We start from the raw sequence: 18,347 nt of genomic DNA, 5'->3' as shown, positions 1-18,347 counted from the left end.
GGACATTGGATTTATGTGTACACTTTCTTTGGATTTCACCATGGAGCAATGGAATTTGATTTTTACGTTTCCTTTGGATTTGTTTTGGTGGACAGAGAGTTTGGACCATTTTTCTTTACGATTTCTTTGGATTGGATCTACATTTCCTTTTTCATATTTTTGGACATGCATTTCATTTCATGTTTGTATTATTTTTTTGGCTTTTGTTTCATTACATTGATTTTGTTCATAATACATTTTGATATTTTAATTCCATGTTTGGGATTCGCTCATTGGGTTCATGCATGTCAAAATGTGGGTTTACACGATCTATGGCAAACAGTGTGTGTGTGTGTGTGACAGACATGTGTTGATGTACATGGTTGACTTTTAATTTGTGTCCTGACATAGGCATGTCGGTGTGGGGTGGATTGGTGAAATCATTGCATGTCAAGACTGGGGTGACGTGCGGTGGTATTTTGGTGCACATGAGGCCCATGATTGTGCAGCTTCCTGTCGTGTTGCAGGGGGACATGAGTCGGGGCCTAACCCTCAATGCTGGGTCGATGGGGGTGCTGGGGGACATGAGTCGGGGCCTGCTGGCAGGTGCCCCTCACTGCTGGGTGGATGGGGTGCTGGGGGACATGAGTCGGGGCCTGCTGGCAGGTGCCCCTCACTGCTGGATGGATGGGGGTGCTGGGGGATATGAGTCGGGGCCTGCTGGCAGGTGCCCCTCACTGCTGGGTGGATGGGATGCTGGGGGACATGAGTCTGGGCCTGCTGGCAGGTGCCCCTCACTGCTGGGTGGATGGGGGTGCTGGGGAACATGAGTCGGGGCCTGCTGGCAGGTGCCACTCACTGCTGGGTGGATGGGGGTGCTGGGGAACATGAGTCGGGCCCGCTGGCAGGTGCCCCTCACTGCTGGATGGATGGGGGTGCTGGGGGACATGAGTTGGGGCCTGCTGGCAGGTGCCCCTCACTGCTGGGTGGATGGGGTTCTGGGGGACATGAGTCGGGGCCTGCTGGCAGGTGCCCCTCACTGCTGGGTGGATGGGGGGACTGGGGGACATGAGTCAGTGCCTGCTGGCAGGTGCCCCTCAATGCTGGGTGGATGGGGGTGCTGGGGGACATGAGTCGGAGCTGCTGGCAGGTGCCCCTCACTGCTGGGTGGATGGGGGTGCTGGGGAACATGATATGGGGTCTGCTGGCAGGTGCCCCTCACTGCTGGGTGGATGGGGGTGCTGGGGAACATGAGTCGGGGCCTGCTGGCACGTGCCCCTCACTGCTGGGTGGATGGGGGTGCTGGGGGACATGAGTCGGGGCCTGCTTGCAGGTGCCCCTCACTGCTGGGTGGATGGGGGTGCTGGGGAACATGAGCCGGGGCCTGCTGGCAGGTACCCCTCACTGCTGGGTGGATGGGGTGCTGGGGGACATGAATCTGGGCCTGCTGGCAGGTGCCCCTCACTGCTGGGTGGATGGGGGTGCTGGGGGACATGAGTCGGGGCCTGACCCTCAATGCTGGGTGGATAGGGGTGCTGGGGGACATGAGTCGGGGCCTGCTGGCAGGTGACCCTCAATGCTGGGTGGATGGGGGTGCTGGGGGACATGAGTCGGGGCCTGCTGGCAGGTGCCCGTCAATGCTGGGGGGTGGGGCTGCTCGGGACATGAGTCAGTGCTCACATGTGCGTGGTGACATGTGGGCTGGCTGGGGGGCTTCACCAGGGTGGATGGGCTGCCTGTGGGGCATGGCCAGGGGTGCAGTGTGTACCCCTGTGTTGGGGTCTGCCTGCAGGCCCTCGGGAGGGGGAAGAGGTCACACCTGGGAGGACACACACTGCCAATTCGTTGGGGCACACCCGTAATACACGTACCACCGCCTCGTACAAGGCCAATCGCGTGCAAAACTTCCCGCGCAACCCAGAAATACACGTACCCCGCTTGCACAGGGCCAATCGCGTGTGAAACTTCCTGCGCACCCCAGAAGTACACGTACACCGCTCGCACAGGGCCAATCGCGTGTGAAACTTCCCGCGCACCCCCGAAATACACGTACCCCGCTCGCACAGGGCCAATCGCGTGTGAAACCTATCGCGCACCCCCGAAATACACGTACCCCGCTCGCACAGGGCCAATCGCGTGTGATACTTCCCACGCACCCCCGAAATAAACGTACCCCGCTCGCACAGGGCCAATCGCGTGTGAAAGTTCCCGCGCACCCCAGAAATACATGTACCCCGCTCGCACATGGCCAATCGCGTGTGAAACTTCCCACGCACCCCCGAAATACACGTACCCCACTCGCACAGGGCCAATCGCATGTGAAACTTCCCGCGCACCCCTGAAATACACGTACCCCGCTCGCACAGGGCCAATCGCGTGTGAAACTTCCCGCAGACCCCAGAAATACACATACCCCGCTCGCACAGGACCAATCGTGTGTGAAACTTCCTGCACACCCCCGAAATACACGTACCCCGCTCGCACAGTGCCAATCGCGTGTGAAACTTCCCGCGCACCCCCGAAATACACATACCCCGCTCGCACAGGGCCAATCGCGTGTGTAACTTCCCGCGCACCCCCGAAATACACATACCCCGCTCGCACAAGGCCAATCGCGTGTAAAACTTCCCGCGCAGTGGGGTACGTGTATTCGGAGGGGTGCGCGGGGAGTTTTACAGACGTTTTGTGGTTGGAGGGCTGTATGCTGGTCCACTGGCCTGGGAGCGGTTGGGGGCGTAACTGGCACTGCTGCAGGGTTGCTGCGCTACTCTGCGCCACAGCTGGTTATGGATGTTGAAATCCATGAATACGCTGTGCGCGGAAATGGATTTTGGCACACGCGGCTGGCGCAGACTGCCGCATGCGCACACTGTGCACCAGCCGCATGCGCCACTTGTGCGCTGAATTCTATGAATTACCCCCATTCTCTTTGCACAGTCTTTCTACGACTTCTAGTGGGGATTGTAGTGCCCTGGGTATTCTCTTTGCACTATATTTCTATGACCTCTAGTGGGGCTTGTAGTGCCCTGGGTATTCTCTTTGCACTATGTTTCTATTACCTCTAGTGGGGCTTGTAGTGTCCTGGGTATTCCATTTGCACTATGCTTGCAGTGCCCAGGGTATTCTCTTTGCACTATGTGTCTATGACCTCTAGTGGGGCTTGTAGTGCCCTGGGTATTCCCTTTGCCCTATGCTTGTAGTGCGGGGCTTGCAGTGCCCTTGGTATTCTCTTTGCACTATGTTTCCACGACCTCTAGTGGGGCTTGTAGTGCCGTGGGTATTCTCTTTGCACAGTTTTTCTACGACCTCTAGTGGGGCTTCTATTGCCCTGGCTATTCTCTTTGCACTGTGTTTCTATGACCTCTAGTGGGGATTGTAGTGCCCTGGGTATTCTCTTTGCACTATTTTTCTATTACCTCTAGTGGGGCTTGTAGTGTCCTGGGTATTCCCTTTGCACTATGCTTGCAGTGCCCTGGGTATTCCCTTTGCACTATGTTTCCATGACCTATACGGGGGCTTGTAGTGCCCTGGGTATTCTCTTTGCACTATGTTTCTATGACCTCTAGTGGGGGCTGTGGTGCCCTGGGTATTCTCTATGCACTATGTTTCTATGACCTCTAGTGGGGCTTGTAGTGCCATGGGTATTCCCTTTGCACTATGCTTGTAGTGCAGGGCTTGCCGTTCCCTGGGTATTCCCTTTGCACTGTGCTTCTATGACCTGTAGTGGGACTTGTAATGCCCTGGGTATTCCCTTTGCACTATGTTTCTATGACCTGTAGTGGGGCTTGTAGTGCCCTGGGTATTCCCCTTGCACTGTGTTTCTATGACCTGTAGTGGGGCCTATGGTGCCTTGGGTATTCCCTTTGCACTGTGCTTCTATGACCTCTAGTGGGGCTTGCCGATCCCTGGGTATTCCCTTTGCACTGTGCTTCTATGACCTGTAGTGGGACTTGTAATGCCCTGGGTATTCCCGTTGCACTGTGTTTCTATGACCTGTAGTGGGGCCTATGGTGCCCTGGGTATTCCCTTTGCACTATACTTGTAGTGCGGGCTTGCAGTGTCCTGGGTATTCTCTTTGAACTATGTTTCTATGACCTCTAGTGGGGCCTGTGGTGCCCTGGGTATTCTCTATGCATTATGTTCTATGACCTCTAGTGGGGCCTGTGGTGCCCTGGGTATTCTCTATGCACTATGTTTCTATGACCTCTAGTGGGGCTTGTAGTGCCCTGGGTATTCCCTTTGCACTATGCTTGTAGTGCAGGGCTTGCAGTTCCCTGGGTATTCCCTTTACACTGTGCTTCTATGACATGTAGTGGGGCTGGTAGTGTCCTGGGTATTCCCTTTGCACTATGTTTCTATGACCTGCAGTGGGGCTTGTAGTGCCCTGGGCATTCCCTTTGCACTGTGCTTCTATGCCCTCTAGTGGGGCTTGTGGTGCCCTGGGCACCCTGGGTATTCCCTTTGCACTGTGTTTCTATGACCTCTAGTGGGGCTTGTGGTGCCCTGGGTATACTCTTTGCACTATGTTTCTATGATCTCTAGTGGGGCTTGTGGTGCCCTGGGTATACTCTTTGCACTATGTTTCTATGACCTCTAGTGGGGCTTGTGGTGCCTGGGTATACTCTTTGCACTATGTTTCTATGACATCATTTGGGGCCTGTGGTCCCCTGTGTATTCCCTTTGCACTATGCTTGTAGTGCAGGACTTGCAGTGCCCTGAGTATTGCCTTTGCACTATGCTTCTATGACCTCTAGGGGGGCTTGTAGTGCCCTGGCTATTCTCTTTGCACTGTGCTTCTATGACCTGTAGTGGGACTTGTAATGCCCTGGGTATTCCCGTTGCACTGTGTTTCTATGACCTGTAGTGGGGCCTATGGTGCCTTGAGTATTCCCTTTGCACTGTGCTTCTTTGACCTCTAGTGGCGCTTGTGGTCCCCTGGGTAAACTCTTTGCACTATGTTTCTATGACCTCTAGTGGGACTTGTAGTGCCCTGGGTATTCTCTTTACACTATATTTCTATTACCTCTAGTGGGGCTTTTAGTGTCCTGGGTATTCTCTTTGCACTGTGCTTGCAGTGCCCTGAGTATTCTCTTTGCACTATATGTCTATGACCTCTAGTGGGGCTTGTAGTGCCCTGGGTATTCCCTTTGTCCTATGCTTCTAGTGCGGGGCTTGAAGTGCCCTGGGTATTCTCTTCGCACTATGTTTCCATGACCTCTAGTGGGGCTTGTAGTGCCCTGGGTATTCTCTTTGCACAGTGTTTGTATGACCTCTAGTGGGGCTTGTAGTACCCTGGGTATTCTCTTTGCACTGTGTTTCTATGACCTCTAGTGGGGCTTGTAGTGCCCTGGGTATTCTCTTTGCACTATGTTTCTATTACCTCTAGTGGGGCTTGTAGTGTCCTGGGTATTCCCTTTGCACCATGCTTGCAGTGACATGGGTATTCTCTTTGCACTATGTGTCTATGACCTCTAGTGGGGCTTGTAGTGCCCTGGGTATTCCCTTTGCACTATGCTTGTAGTGCGGGCTTGCAGTGTCCTGGGTATTCTCTTTGAACTATGTTTCTATGACCTCTAGTGGGGCCTGTGGTGCCCTGGGTATTCTCTATGCATTATGTTCTATGACCTCTAGTGGGGCCTGTGGTGCCCTGGGTATTCTCTATGCACTATGTTTCTATGACCTCTAGTGGGGCTTGTAGTGCCCTGGGTATTCCCTTTGCACTATGCTTGTAGTGCAGGGCTTGCAGTTCTCTGGGTATTCCCTTTACACTGTGCTTCTATGACATGTAGTGGGGCTGGTAGTGCCCTGGGTATTCCCTTTGCACTATGTTTCTATGACCTGCAGTGGGGCTTGTAGTGCCCTGGGCATTCCCTTTGCACTGTGCTTCTATGCCCTCTAGTGGGGCTTGTGGTGCCCTGGGCACCCTGGGTATTCCCTTTGCACTGTGTTTCTATGACCTCTAGTGGGGCTTGTGGTGCCCTGGGTATACTCTTTGCACTATGTTTCTATGATCTCTAGTGGGGCTTGTGGTGCCCTGGGTATACTCTTTGCACTATGTTTCTATGACCTCTAGTGGGGCTTGTGGTGTCCTGGGTATACTCTTTGCACTATGTTTCTATGACATCATTTGGGGCCTGTGGTCCCCTGTGTATTCCCTTTGCACTATGCTTGTAGTGCAGGACTTGCAGTGCCCTGAGTATTGCCTTTGCACTATGCTTCTATGACCTCTAGGGAGGCTTGTAGTGCCCTGGATATTCTCTTTGCACTGTGCTTCTATGACCTGTAGTGGGGCTTGTAGTGCCCTGGGTATTCCCTTTGCACTATGCTTCTATGACCTGTAGTAGGGCGTGTAGTGCCCTGGGTGGCTTGTAGTGCCCTGGGTATTCCCTTTGCAATATGTTTGTAGTGCAGGGCTTGCAGTTCCCTGGGTATTCCCTTTGCACTGTGCTTCTATGACCTGTAATGGGGCCTGTGGTTCCCTGGGTATTCCCTGTGCACTATGCTTCTATGACCTCTAGTGGGGCTTGTAGTGCCCTGGGTATTCCTTTTGCATTATGCTTCTATCACCTCTAGTGGGGCTTGTAATGCCCTGGGTATTCCCTTTGCACTATGCTTCTATGACCTCTAGTGGGGCTTGTAGTGCCCTGGGTATTTCCTTTGCACTATGCTTCTATGACCTCTAGTGGTGCTTGTAGTGCTCTGGGTATTCCCTTTGCATTGTGTGTCTATGACCTCTAGTGGGGCTTGTGGTGCCCTGTGTATTCTCTTTGCACTAGGTTTCTATGACCTTTAGTGAGGCCTGTGGTGCCCTGTGTATTCCCTCTGCACTATGCTTGAAGTGCGGGGATTGCAGTGCCCCGGGTATTCCCTTTGCACTGTGCTTCTATGACCTGTAGTGGGGCTTGTAGTGCCCTGAGTATTCCCTTTGCACTATGCTTCTATGACCTCTAGTGGGGCTTGTAGTGCTCTGGGTATTCCCTTTGCACTGTATTTCTATGGCTTGTAGTGGGGCTTTAGTGCCCTGGGTATTCCCTTTGCACTATGCTTCTATGACCTCTAGTGGGGCTTGTAGTGCCCTGGGTATTCCCTTTGCACTATACTTCTATGACCTGTAGTGGGGCTTGTAGTGCCCTGGGTATTCCCTTTGCACTGTATTTCTATGGCCTGTAGTGGGGCTTTAGTGCCCTGGGTATTTCCTTTGCACTATGCTTCTATGACCTCTAGTGGGGCTTGTGGTGCCCTGGGTATTCCCTTTGCACTATGCTTCTATGACCTCTAGTGGGGCGTGTGGTGCCCTGGGTATTCTCTTTGCACTATGCTTCTGTGACCTCTAGTGGGGCCTGTGGTGCCCTGTGTATTCCCTTTCCACTATGCATGTAGTGTGGGGCTTGTAGTGTCCTGGGTATTCCCCTTGCACTGAGCTTCTATGACCTCTAGTGGGGCTTGTAGTGCCCTGAGTATTCCCATTGCACTATGCTTCTATGACCTCTAGTGGGGCTTGTAGTGCCCTGAGTATTCCCTTTGCACTATGTTTCTATGACCTGTAGTGGGGCTTGATGCAAGGAGGACAGAATCATCTGCATGAAGAAGCAGAGGTACTTGAAAATGTGTTACACATGGAAAGGACTTTTTCTGCCATGTCATTTATGTACCGGCAGCACAGCTTTGGGACCACAAGACCACCTTGTTTCTATGTTTTTAATCAGGAATTTAGAGGAGGTTTTGCCAAGGGAACCAAATCGGACTTGAGAAGGTGGATCAGAATAACGTTTCTGGATGATGCTTAGCAGAGTGGGATCCATCCTCAGAACTCTTAGTTTCAGCAACAGCCTTTCTCAGTCTACAAGATCAAATGCTGAGGAGAAATGAAGACATGCTACGTATAAGGGCATGCTGTTTACAGTTTAGTACTTATAAACAATGTGATACAATACAAAAATATGGTCAACCATAGATAAAGCAAGCCCGAATCCTCGTTGGACCGGATTTGCGATATGTTTGTCTTCCATCCATTGATTCGTTGCATTCAGAATATCGTGGCAGAAGAACTTTCCACCAAGCTCTATTGGACTGGCCGGTCAGTATCATGTGACCTGGTTTGGAGAACCCTTCTTTTATAGAGGAACAATAACACTGCTGTGCCAGTATGATGGGAATCTATCTGCTTTGATAAAGTTAAGGAAGGATATCTTCAAATGAAAATAAATGTTGGACTACCTCTGCTCGAACACAATTTGGGCCCAGAGTTTTCATTTTAGTCGGAAGGAAGCAAGTAATTCCGGTTGACTGCTTTCCAGCAGACATTGTTACCGGTCTCATTTATTTGCTAAGCAAGCCATTAGTCTTCAATTCCCTCACAGTCCATATGGCTGTTCTACCAGCATGCACCGTCCCACAACAAAACTCTCCTGGTGGAAGCTACCTGCGGTAAAAGCCTTCATGTAGGGGGTAAAGCTCTTACACCTACATGTGGCACAATCCTCTCCAGGCTGGGCTTTTAACACAGTTCTGTATAAGCTCATGCCCCCTCATTTGAGCCTACACATATAGTATCTCTAAAAGCCCACCTTACCCTGTGGCTTTTCCCATGGCCATTATGTCTATTGGAAAAGCATGTGATCTCCAGCCCTCTTGAGTGTATGCATTTTTTGTTGCAATGCACGAGATTACGGTGGTACTCAGAACACATCCAAGATGTTCTCAGAAATGTATCTCGACATTTTATGTTAATCAATTCATCAAGTTACCAGCTTTATTCGAATACCTTCATACTCGAGGGGAATGGCCGCAATATACCCTTGATGCCCACAGAGTAGTCACATTTTATCTGGACAGACCCACGTCAAAGGGCAAAACCAGTCAGTTCTTTGTGTCTTTCACAACAGGGTGGGTGGGGTCTAAAAGTCAGTAAATCTACCATTGCTTCAAAGTGGATTCTACTCTGCATTTAAGGTTTATGTGGTGAGTTAGCACACAACCCCCTGCCATTCACTCCTAAACCTCATTCAACAAAAGGAACTTGGGCAACTTTAGCTTCCACTGCAAATGTCCCTTTAGATGCCATTTGCAAAGCTGACAGTTGGAATTCAGTGCACACTTTCACACGACACTATTTTGTAGACAGACAAGCAAAGGCAGATTGAGAGGTGGGACATGCTATGCTTAAACATGTATTTGACACTGTTCCTTGAACTCAGCCTGCCACCTACAACTACAGGTGCTGCATGCTAGCCTTTGCAAAGAATGCGAGTTTAAAAAGATGCATACGCCTCAAAAGCCAGATGTTACTTACCCAGTAATGCGGCTTCTGTTGCTTGTATCCTTTTAAAGTCACATGCCTGCACACTTACTCCCCACATGGGAGCTGAAATACAGATTCTTATTCACTGCTTCCTTTTTGCTCAAGTCAAGCCAGAAAAAGAAGCAATCTGAGGATGTTGACGAGTGAAGTCTCATGGGAACCTGTGCATGTAGGGTAGGTATAAACTGACAGGAACGCCTCCATCAATGCCATTTTAATTTGGAAGAACACAAAAGTTGTAATAATTCATATTAACCACCAGATGGCAGCCTGGGCAAAGCATTTGACTCTTGAAGATAAAAGCCAGAGATACAACTGGGTGACTAAGGTCTGCCATATCTCAACATTTGAACAAAAGGGAAGGTTTGGATGGGGTTGATGGGGTAAGTATACGGGATTCCATTGCTAACATACTTCAGCAGGATAATGTTAATGTTGCTTTTATATTTCTTTTTTTTTTAACAAAGCTACTAGAAAATATATTCTTTGAATACACACAATACTTTGTATTGCACTGTTTTGTGATTGGTCTCGTTTTTTCTTACATTTTTTTTTATTTGTACCTAATGTCTTGGTGAATCGTCATTGATTACCATCATTAATATTTGCAAAATGTATCATTTGACATCAATAGACTACTAAAGTAGTCACAGTCTTCTTTCCAAAGGATGGCTAGCCCTATACATATAATTATCTAATGATGTCTATGCATTGGGAACTAAACATGAGCAGGGCCTGGACCCCAATGGAGTGACAGATGCCACAAGCATTGCATCTGAAATGTCCGAATGTTAAAGTCAGGGTGACCATATATATCCACCCAAACCTTTGAAATCCATGTGATGTAACTACATGAGATCATTTACAAGAAGAACACAGATGTGTCTCATTCAAACACTAGGCATTCATGGGCATGCAAATGATACCTGGCCGAATTCTGGACAATGCATGATAGGCGCTGCACAGAGAATGTACAACACAAATTAGGCTGCAGACAGGGAACTCAGCAGTAAGGTATAGAATGATGTGGAAGCATAGGGGATTATTTCAAAGGGCAAACCTATACTAATGATCATTGGCAAAATCAATAGGTTTGGATTTGCAAATGTAGAGGCTAAGCCTTTTTCATGTGGGGTTTCATGAGGGGTCTTTACAGATACATCCTATCCTATCCATTTACAGCTCCATTCCCATTGGCTTTGACTTGAAAGTGGACCAACCTGGTATTATATGGAATGGAATAACAACCCATACCATAATGTGTTCTTATTTTAGAACAACGGTTATTTGCTGGAAAATATCATCTCTTCTGAATGCAAACTGTGGTCCCTTTTGGCAGCCTGCAAACTTTCTCAATTATGTTTTTCTCTTTCCCAAGGTTGTGGTATAATGGGTGAACAAGCAAACTCTTTGCCAATGACCGTGCACCTTCTTGCCAGTTCAGGGGACGCCATTCTTCTCCAGCAAATCCTTGACCAACTTTTCCATGGCTTATGGCCAGATATTCAACTTTTCCTTATATCAGAACGTGTCACTTCCCTAAAGTACTTTGAACGGTATCCCCAAAAAATGACAGGCTTTCCAGGGATGTCCATCCTGCTTTTTCTTCATGAGGATCTGGGCGAGGAACGGATCATGCGCACTTTACATTTTTTCCAGCAGCCCCCATGGCAGCATCATCACACAGAAAATGCAAATGGCAGACCTTGCACTTACATGCTTGTCAGCCAAGATTTCTACAGCCTGGATGCCCACATGCCTGTTTGGGGTGTGAGGCAAGTGCATTATGGGACAGAAATTTTGCGAGTCACTTTATACTGCAGCTTCGAAAACTATGAGGATGCTGTGAGACTTTATGAAATGATCTTGCAGAAAGAAGCCACTTTGGAGAAAAGCGGCTTCTGTTTCTTTTTGCTACATGCCACTGAAAACATGTCCGTTCAGCTCTCTTTAAAACAAATGCCCCTGGGGATGCCTTTGGAAATAAAAGAGTCATCAGCACTGCAGTTCAGAGTGCAGGACATTGGACAGCTTGTGCCGCTCCTCCCCAATCCTTGCATTCCGATTAGCCACAGGCGGTGGCAAACGCAAGACTATGATGGAAATAAAATACTGCTTCAGGTAAGGCTTTGGTGGTGCTTGTCTTTCTTTTGAGCGTGTGAATATGGCAGCATACATCCTAATCTACTTCGATGTACTCTCTTCAGTATGCTGTTGTGGTGTTTTAAGCCATTAACAGAATGCAGGCAGAAACTTTGATGTTAAGACAGCAGGGCTTTAAGTGGGCCAGGGTGAGCTTGGGCGGTGCCTCAGCAGTCTCCAAAAAGGGCTCCCAAGCTAGGGCGCTGCCGGGGCTCACTCCCAACTAGTCCCAGCCACGCCAACCCCTCAGGCAGCCCATTTAGCTGAATCACTGCATGGTTAAAGGGCTGCCTGCCGGTGTCAGCACTTCAGATTTGAAACAAGAAAAGGCATCACCTCTTCTTTTTTCAAATCCGAAGTGCTGACACCTGTAGTCAGCCTTTTAACCATGCAGCGCTTGACTAAGGCTGTCTGCAGCGTGATATCTCTTTATTAAGAAACAGGATGAGGGCTGTGCCCTTTAACCATGCAGCGCTTGACTAAGGCTGTCTGCAGTGGGATATCTCTTTATTAAGAAAGAGGATGAGGGCTGTGTTACCCGGCCTATCCTTTTGATTCTGATTAAAGAGTAAAAACGCAGCAGGATTCCCTTTAACTGAATAGCGCTGCTCGGTTAAAGGGCTTCCTGCTGCAGGTTGGCTCTTTACTCAGAAACAAAAGGAGAGAGCAGGCAACCCAGCCCTCCCCCTGTTTCTGAATAAAGAGAAATCATGCAGCAGGCGAGGCGGGGCTCTCATTAGGGGGCGTGGCCTAAGATTGGGCCACGCCCCTCTCAAGTGCCCCCCTCGATTTAGCACCTCACTTAAAGCACTGGCAGACAGGTACTTATTAGAACCAAGCGAACAGCCTCCATACTATCTTCTTACTCTCCACTCTCCTCTCTCTCTCTCTCAACTGTCCCGGTGTTCTTATGTGTCACAACTGCAGTATTCCAACAGAGCACGAGGGAGCAGCCACACAATGCAACACCACTTCCCCTTTTATAATCTTGCAACAGCTGACAAGCGAACCTCACACAACTTCATCCACTTGCATGTGAATATTAATACAGCATCTATATTATTAACCTACATATCACAACACGACGCAATTTCAACATAAAACTCAATTATAATCTAGGAGTTGAACGATGTATTGGTGTCGGAAGCGGCCAGGGACTGTCTCCTTTCTCGCGTTTTTGCTTTCTAAAACTACGGGCTGCAAAATGTGCTTGCCACGCTGTAAACTGCTCATTGGGGCACAGGGACACTGCGGCTCCCTGGAGACCATGCCCCTCGGCAGACACGGGATAAGCTGCAGTTCAAGCCCTGGCTGCCGAAGCAAGGTCTGCTGCCAGAAAGGGGCACTGCTGTGTGGGGTAAGCACAGTGCAAGGACGTAATTTCACCAAAATGCCAGGGGTAGTGAAAGTGACATTACACGACCCATTGACCTCTGATGACATCACAGGAAGTGATGTCCTTTGACCCCACCCCGAAGTGACATCGCAGGAAGTGGTGGAACACGACCTTTCACCCCTTGACAAGACTGGAAGTGGCATCACGTAGCATAGTTTCCAAGTACACTACGAAAAATATGGTTACAATATCACTGTAAAGTGATATATTTCATACAAGAAAGGATCACCATATGTATCGTTATATCACCCAACCTGTGTTGGTACTCATTTATCAGCCTCATCAGGATGAAAATATTTTTTTCCTTTTTTTAAAAAATAAATATTTTTATTATTTTTTATATACAACATCAACACATTAAACTCCCATCTCAACCCTCACCCTCCCTCTCCAACCCCCCCCCCCCCCCGGAAGATTGGGTCTCAATCAATTCTGTTTCGGGAATGCATTTACGTACCCATAGATGTCTGAGATTTTTATATTGTGCGGGCACCATTGTTCCATGTAGTCTGACTTTAAATATTCCAGCACTGTCCCCCATTCCTGATCCTGAAGTTGGTGCGTTATCTTTTCCATGGTCATTTGCGACCACACTTTTTGTAACCAGGTGAATACCAATGGCGGGTCTTGTTTCTTCCAGTTTTGGGCTATGGTCGCCCATGCCGCGATGACCAGGCCCATGAAGCTTCTCCATTGTGCTTTGTGGAGTTTTTTGGCCTGTGGGTCTTTGAATCCGCACAGCCACACCCGCTCCCCCATTTGGTCCGCCTCTGGGAATATTTTAGACATTTCCGATTGCACATCTCCCCAGAAGCCCTTTACCACCCCACAGTCCCACTAGATATGCCTCCAGGTGCCGACCTCCTGACACCCCCTCCAGCAGCAGTCCGACATTTCCGGGTACATAGATTTGAGCCTCGCTGGGGTGTAGTGCCATTGCGTGATTATTTTGAGCCACATTTCTCTGGTTTGGACTGCCCTGGTGAGTTTTGGGATTCCCCCCCATAGTTCTTCCCATTGCCGTCTGGTTATTCCTTCCCCTAACGTGCCTTCCCATCTCTTCACATATGTCCATATGATTTCATCTTCTGACGTATTGATAAATTGATATAATGTTGACACCAGCTTTTTGTCTCCTGAGTTGGTTATTATATATTTTTCAAATGATGTTAGGTCCCTCGTGGCCGCCTGATATACCTCTGGTGTGGAAAGCCAATGTTTTAATTGCTCATATTTATACCTAACTGCGTCCGTCAGGGTCCACATTCTTTTACATTCCACAAATGTTCTTATTTCTTTGTCCTGGAACATTTCTCCTATTTTCCTGCACCCTGCTGCTTCCCATTTTTCAAAACCCCCTGATTCTTGTGCCGGGGGAAACTGCGGATTCCAAAACATGGGTGTAAAGGGGGCTTGTGGGGTGGCCATGGCTCCCTTCTTGGTTTGTTCGTCCCAGGCGTTAAGGGTGGTTCTCATAATTTCGCTGATTTTGAGATTCGGGTGTCTATATTGTTTGTGTTTCCACAGCAGGTCCTCCAGGGTGGTCCTAGCTACCGCCCTGTCTTGTAGTGCCCATATTGTTCTCTGGTCTTCACTCAGCCATTCCTTCAGGACCCAAAGTTGTGCTGCATGATAATATTTCTTAAAATGTGGGAGTTATAGACCCCCTGCCCTGGTTGGTGCCGTTAGGATAGCTCTGGCAACCCTAGGGGGTTTCCTATTCCAGACGTATGCCGATATGGCCTTGGACAGAGCTTTAAAAAAGGAGACTGGGATTGTTACCAGGAGGGCGTGAAAGTAATAGAGTACCCTGGGAAGGATGTTCATTTTGACTGATTGGATTCTGCCCCACCATGAAACCCTGAGTGGGCACCATCTGTCTAGGTCTTTCTTCACTCTTGCCAATAAGTGTGGATAATTGTTCTTATATATGAGGTCAACCTTTCGTGTGAGAGTTACCCCTATGCACTTTATGCCCTCCTCTGCTACTTTTAGCCCATGAGAGCCCGCTTCTCTTACAAATGTCCCCTTATCTCCCTCTAGTAGCATGATCTCTGATTTTTTCCTATTCATTTTTAGGCCTGAGATCCCCCCAAATTCCTCCAATACTTTTAGGGTGTGTGGTAGCGATTTCCCAGGGTCTTCCAATGCCAGCAGCATATCGTCTGCGTATGCAATAATTTTATGCTGCCTGCCCGCCATCTCGATCCCTTTTACCCCTACCGTTTCCCTGATTTTGATTACGAGAGGCTCTAGGAAGATGGCAAATAGGAGCTGGGAGAGTGGGCATCCCTGTTTCGTGCCTCTTGATATCACCACCCTATCCGTCCCTTCCCCATTTATTGCAATTCTTATCGAAGGAGAGTTATAGTTGGCTCTGACCATATTTATGTAGTGGTCTCCGAACCCCATGAGTTTCAGTGTTTTAAATAGGATGGACCATTCTACCCGGTCGAAGACCTTCTCGGCGTCCAGGGAAAGCAGTATTGCTGGTGTATGTGTGATGCCTATTTTTTCTACCAGGTGGATAATTCTTCTGAGGTTATCATGTGTTTGCCTGCCTGGGATGAAGCCTGATTGATCTGTGTCAATTAGGGTCGGAAGAAGGGGGGATAATCTGGCCGCCAGTATCCTGGTATATATTTTTGCGTCTAAATTTATCAGGGTTTTTGGGCGATACGAGCCCGGGAGAGTAGGGTCTTTACCTGCTTTATGGAACACTAGGACTTTTGCCTCATTCATTGATGGAGTTACGTTTCCACTGTCCTTGAATGTGTTAAGTAACCTTGTCAGGACTGGGGCTAGTGTGTCCTTGTACTTTTTGTAAAAGGGGGCCGTAAAGCCGTCTGGGCCTGGTGCCTTGGTGGTTGGGAGGTCTACTATCGCCCTGCGGACTTCTTCCTCTGTAATCCTGGAATCCAGTAGCTTTTTGTCCTCCTCCGATATTGTTGGGATGTATAGAGATTTTAGGAACCTATCTTGCTGCTCCTCATCCGGGTGTTCTGTCGCGTATAGATCTTGATAGAATGCCATAAAGGCCTCCCCTATGTCCCTGTTGCGTGTTTGTGTCTTTCCGTGTGCGTCTTTGACATTCAGGATTGCCATTGATTTCTGTTTTTCTCTTAGCTGTCTTGCTAGGAATTTGTCTGCCTTGTTGGCCTTGATATAGTATTGTTGCCTTAGGTAGAGTAGGGATTTCTCTGCTTTCTTGTTACGCAGCATATCGAGCTATCCTTGCACCTGTTTTAGTGCCTTCTTAAGACTTCTTGTGGGATGAGCTACCATCTCCCTTTGAATGTCTGTTATTTTTTTTTCCAGTGTTCTCTCCCAGTCGTAGTGCTGCTTGTCTTTTGTGGCCTTTAGCGCTATTATATGACCCCGGATTACTGCCTTGAAGGCTTCCCAAACAGTCACCAGCGGTACTTCTCCATTGTCATTTTGGTCGAAATATTCTTTAATTTTGTCTCCGACTGCCTCTCCCAGCACCTTGTCCGTTAGAATGTCATGCGGTAGTTTCCATTTCCAGAGGCCTCTTCCCCTACCTGGCTTCTGAATGTCCAACCAAAGCGGGGCGTGATCTGATAGAGCTATAGCGCCCATATCTATTCCCTGGATCATCCCGATCAGACCCTCTGACACCCAGAAGTAGTCTATCCTCGACATCGTGTTATGCATGTGCGAGAAGTACGTGAATCCATTTGCTTGCCCCTTCTTTTCCCTCCAAACAGCCTGTAGTGCTAGTTGTTCCATCATTAGTTTGAGTTGTTTTGAAGGGGCCCCCTGACCTTGAGTCCCCCCTGCACTTCCATCCAGTTGAGGTTGCCAGGCCAGGTTTAAGTCTCCCCCCAGTATTATCTCTCCCTTCGCAAATCCTTCTAGCTTCTCTACTGTGTCACAGAGAAAACCATCCTGCCCATAGTTCGGTGAGTAAATTGCCGCTATGGTGATCCGGAAGCCCTCTATATCGTGCAATTTGCAAATGCGTATCTCCCTTCCCTGTCTACCTGTGTGTCTATGAGGGTTGCCCCCAGTCCCCCTTTGACTGCAATCATCACCCCTGCTCTTTTTTCGCCCGCATTCGCCTGCGTCCATATCGTGTAACCTCTCAAGTACACCTTCTTTCTATCCTGGGCCTATATATGCGTCTCCTAGAGGAGCAGAATGTTCGCCTTTTCCCGTTAAACCAACGCTTCCAGTTTCTTTCTCTTCACCGGCGAGTTCAGCCCCCTTACATTTAATGAGAATATTCTAAGTTTTCCCATCTCGTCTAGTCTGTAGTTTTATGTTCTTTCCCGCTTTCCGTATTCCCTTCTATCTTCCGGAGTCCCCCCCCCGATTTCCCCCCCGAACAACCCAACTTCCTCCAACCATTAACAGTAACTCAACTTTGATCCCGAGGGGGCCTCAGGTACCTAAGGTTGCTAGGGCGTTGCGCCTATCGCTCCTTGCCCTCTCTGGACTCGGGGTGAACTTTGCGGGGGGCCGCCAGCTATCTGGTATTCTGATGTTCCTCTAGTTTTATTCTCCCTCCTTCTCGAATGTAAGAGTGGGCTGTTGGTTTTTAATGGAATCTTTACTCCTTTTCTCCCTGTGAGTACCCTGCCTTCCCCCTGCCATTTTGTTTCTTTCTTTGCCGCACCACATCCCATCCCCTCGGCCTCTTATGTGGGTCCCCCTTTGCCTGGCCCCTCTTATGTCGTCATCCTCCGCCTGCAGGCCCATTATGTGTAGCCCTTCCTCTTTGGTGGTCACTCTCCTCTGTTTGCCTTCCCACTCAAACAACAGGCCGAATGGGAACGTCCACTTGTATCTTATTTCTTTTGCCACCAATTCTTTCACCAGTGGGGCCATTTCCCTTCTTTTCAGGAGTGTCGCTGAGGCCAAGGCTTGGTATAATTGGATTTCCACCCCATTCATCCTTATGTGGTCTAGCTGCCTCGCTTAGAATCTGCTCCTTTTGTGGAGAAGATGAGAGGGCTGCTAGGACATCCCTTGGTCTCTCCCCTGGGGCGCCTGTTCTTTTCGGGCCCACCCTGTGGACTCTATCGATCCCTATGCTCTCTGCTTCCTTCTCCTCTATTATGTCTCTGAAGACTTCTTGCACCGCACTCTTTAAATCTTTGTCTACCACCGACTCTGGCATGTTTTTAATGCGGATATTGGATCTGCGGGAGCGGTTTTCCAAATCTTCACATTGAATTTCAAGGTTATGGGTTAGCCGTACCAACTGTTCCTGTGTTTCGCTGTTCTGAATCGCTTCGTCTTCTACATTTCGCACTATTGTTTCTAGGGAGTCTGTCCTTTCCTCTAACTTGGCCACCTCTATATTCAGTTCTTGAACGGCCTGCTTCATTTCGTTCTTCATCAAGGTAAATTGCTCCTGAACCGTGGCCATACATTTGTCCTGTAACTCCACAAACCAGGCCCTCATGTCGTCTTTTGTCAGTGGCGAGGTGCTCTGGGTTTGTGATGTGGTGTGTGATGTAAGGTCTTCTCCTTCCTTTTCCTTTGTGTTCACCGGATCCTCTG

The 18,347-nt window shown here is 48.9% G+C and overlaps 1 protein-coding gene across 4 annotated transcripts in view; it reads left to right on the top strand.

Moving 5' to 3' along the window:
* Positions 1-18,347, top strand: part of FAM124B (family with sequence similarity 124 member B) — a 271,679-nt gene that overhangs the window by 197,146 nt on the left and 56,186 nt on the right. For 3 of the 4 annotated variants that reach the window (XM_069618169.1, XM_069618168.1, XM_069618171.1), the window contains exon 3: positions 10,659-11,401. The exons of the other annotated variant lie outside the window; for it this stretch is intronic. In XM_069618169.1, coding sequence (XP_069474270.1) covers positions 10,670-11,401 — 732 coding nt within the window. In that variant the 5' untranslated portion in view covers positions 10,659-10,669. The remainder of the gene's footprint in view (positions 1-10,658; positions 11,402-18,347) is intronic. 4 annotated transcript variants of the gene reach the window in all.

The sequence above is a fragment of the Ambystoma mexicanum genome, chromosome 10 (genome assembly GCF_040938575.1).
Source record: "Ambystoma mexicanum isolate Mex_15411 chromosome 10, UKY_AmexF1_1, whole genome shotgun sequence".
In the NCBI taxonomy this organism is placed as follows: Eukaryota; Metazoa; Chordata; class Amphibia; order Caudata; family Ambystomatidae; genus Ambystoma; species Ambystoma mexicanum.
The sequence above is the reverse complement of the archived record's forward strand: the minus strand, read 5'-3'. Positions and strand labels throughout refer to the sequence as shown.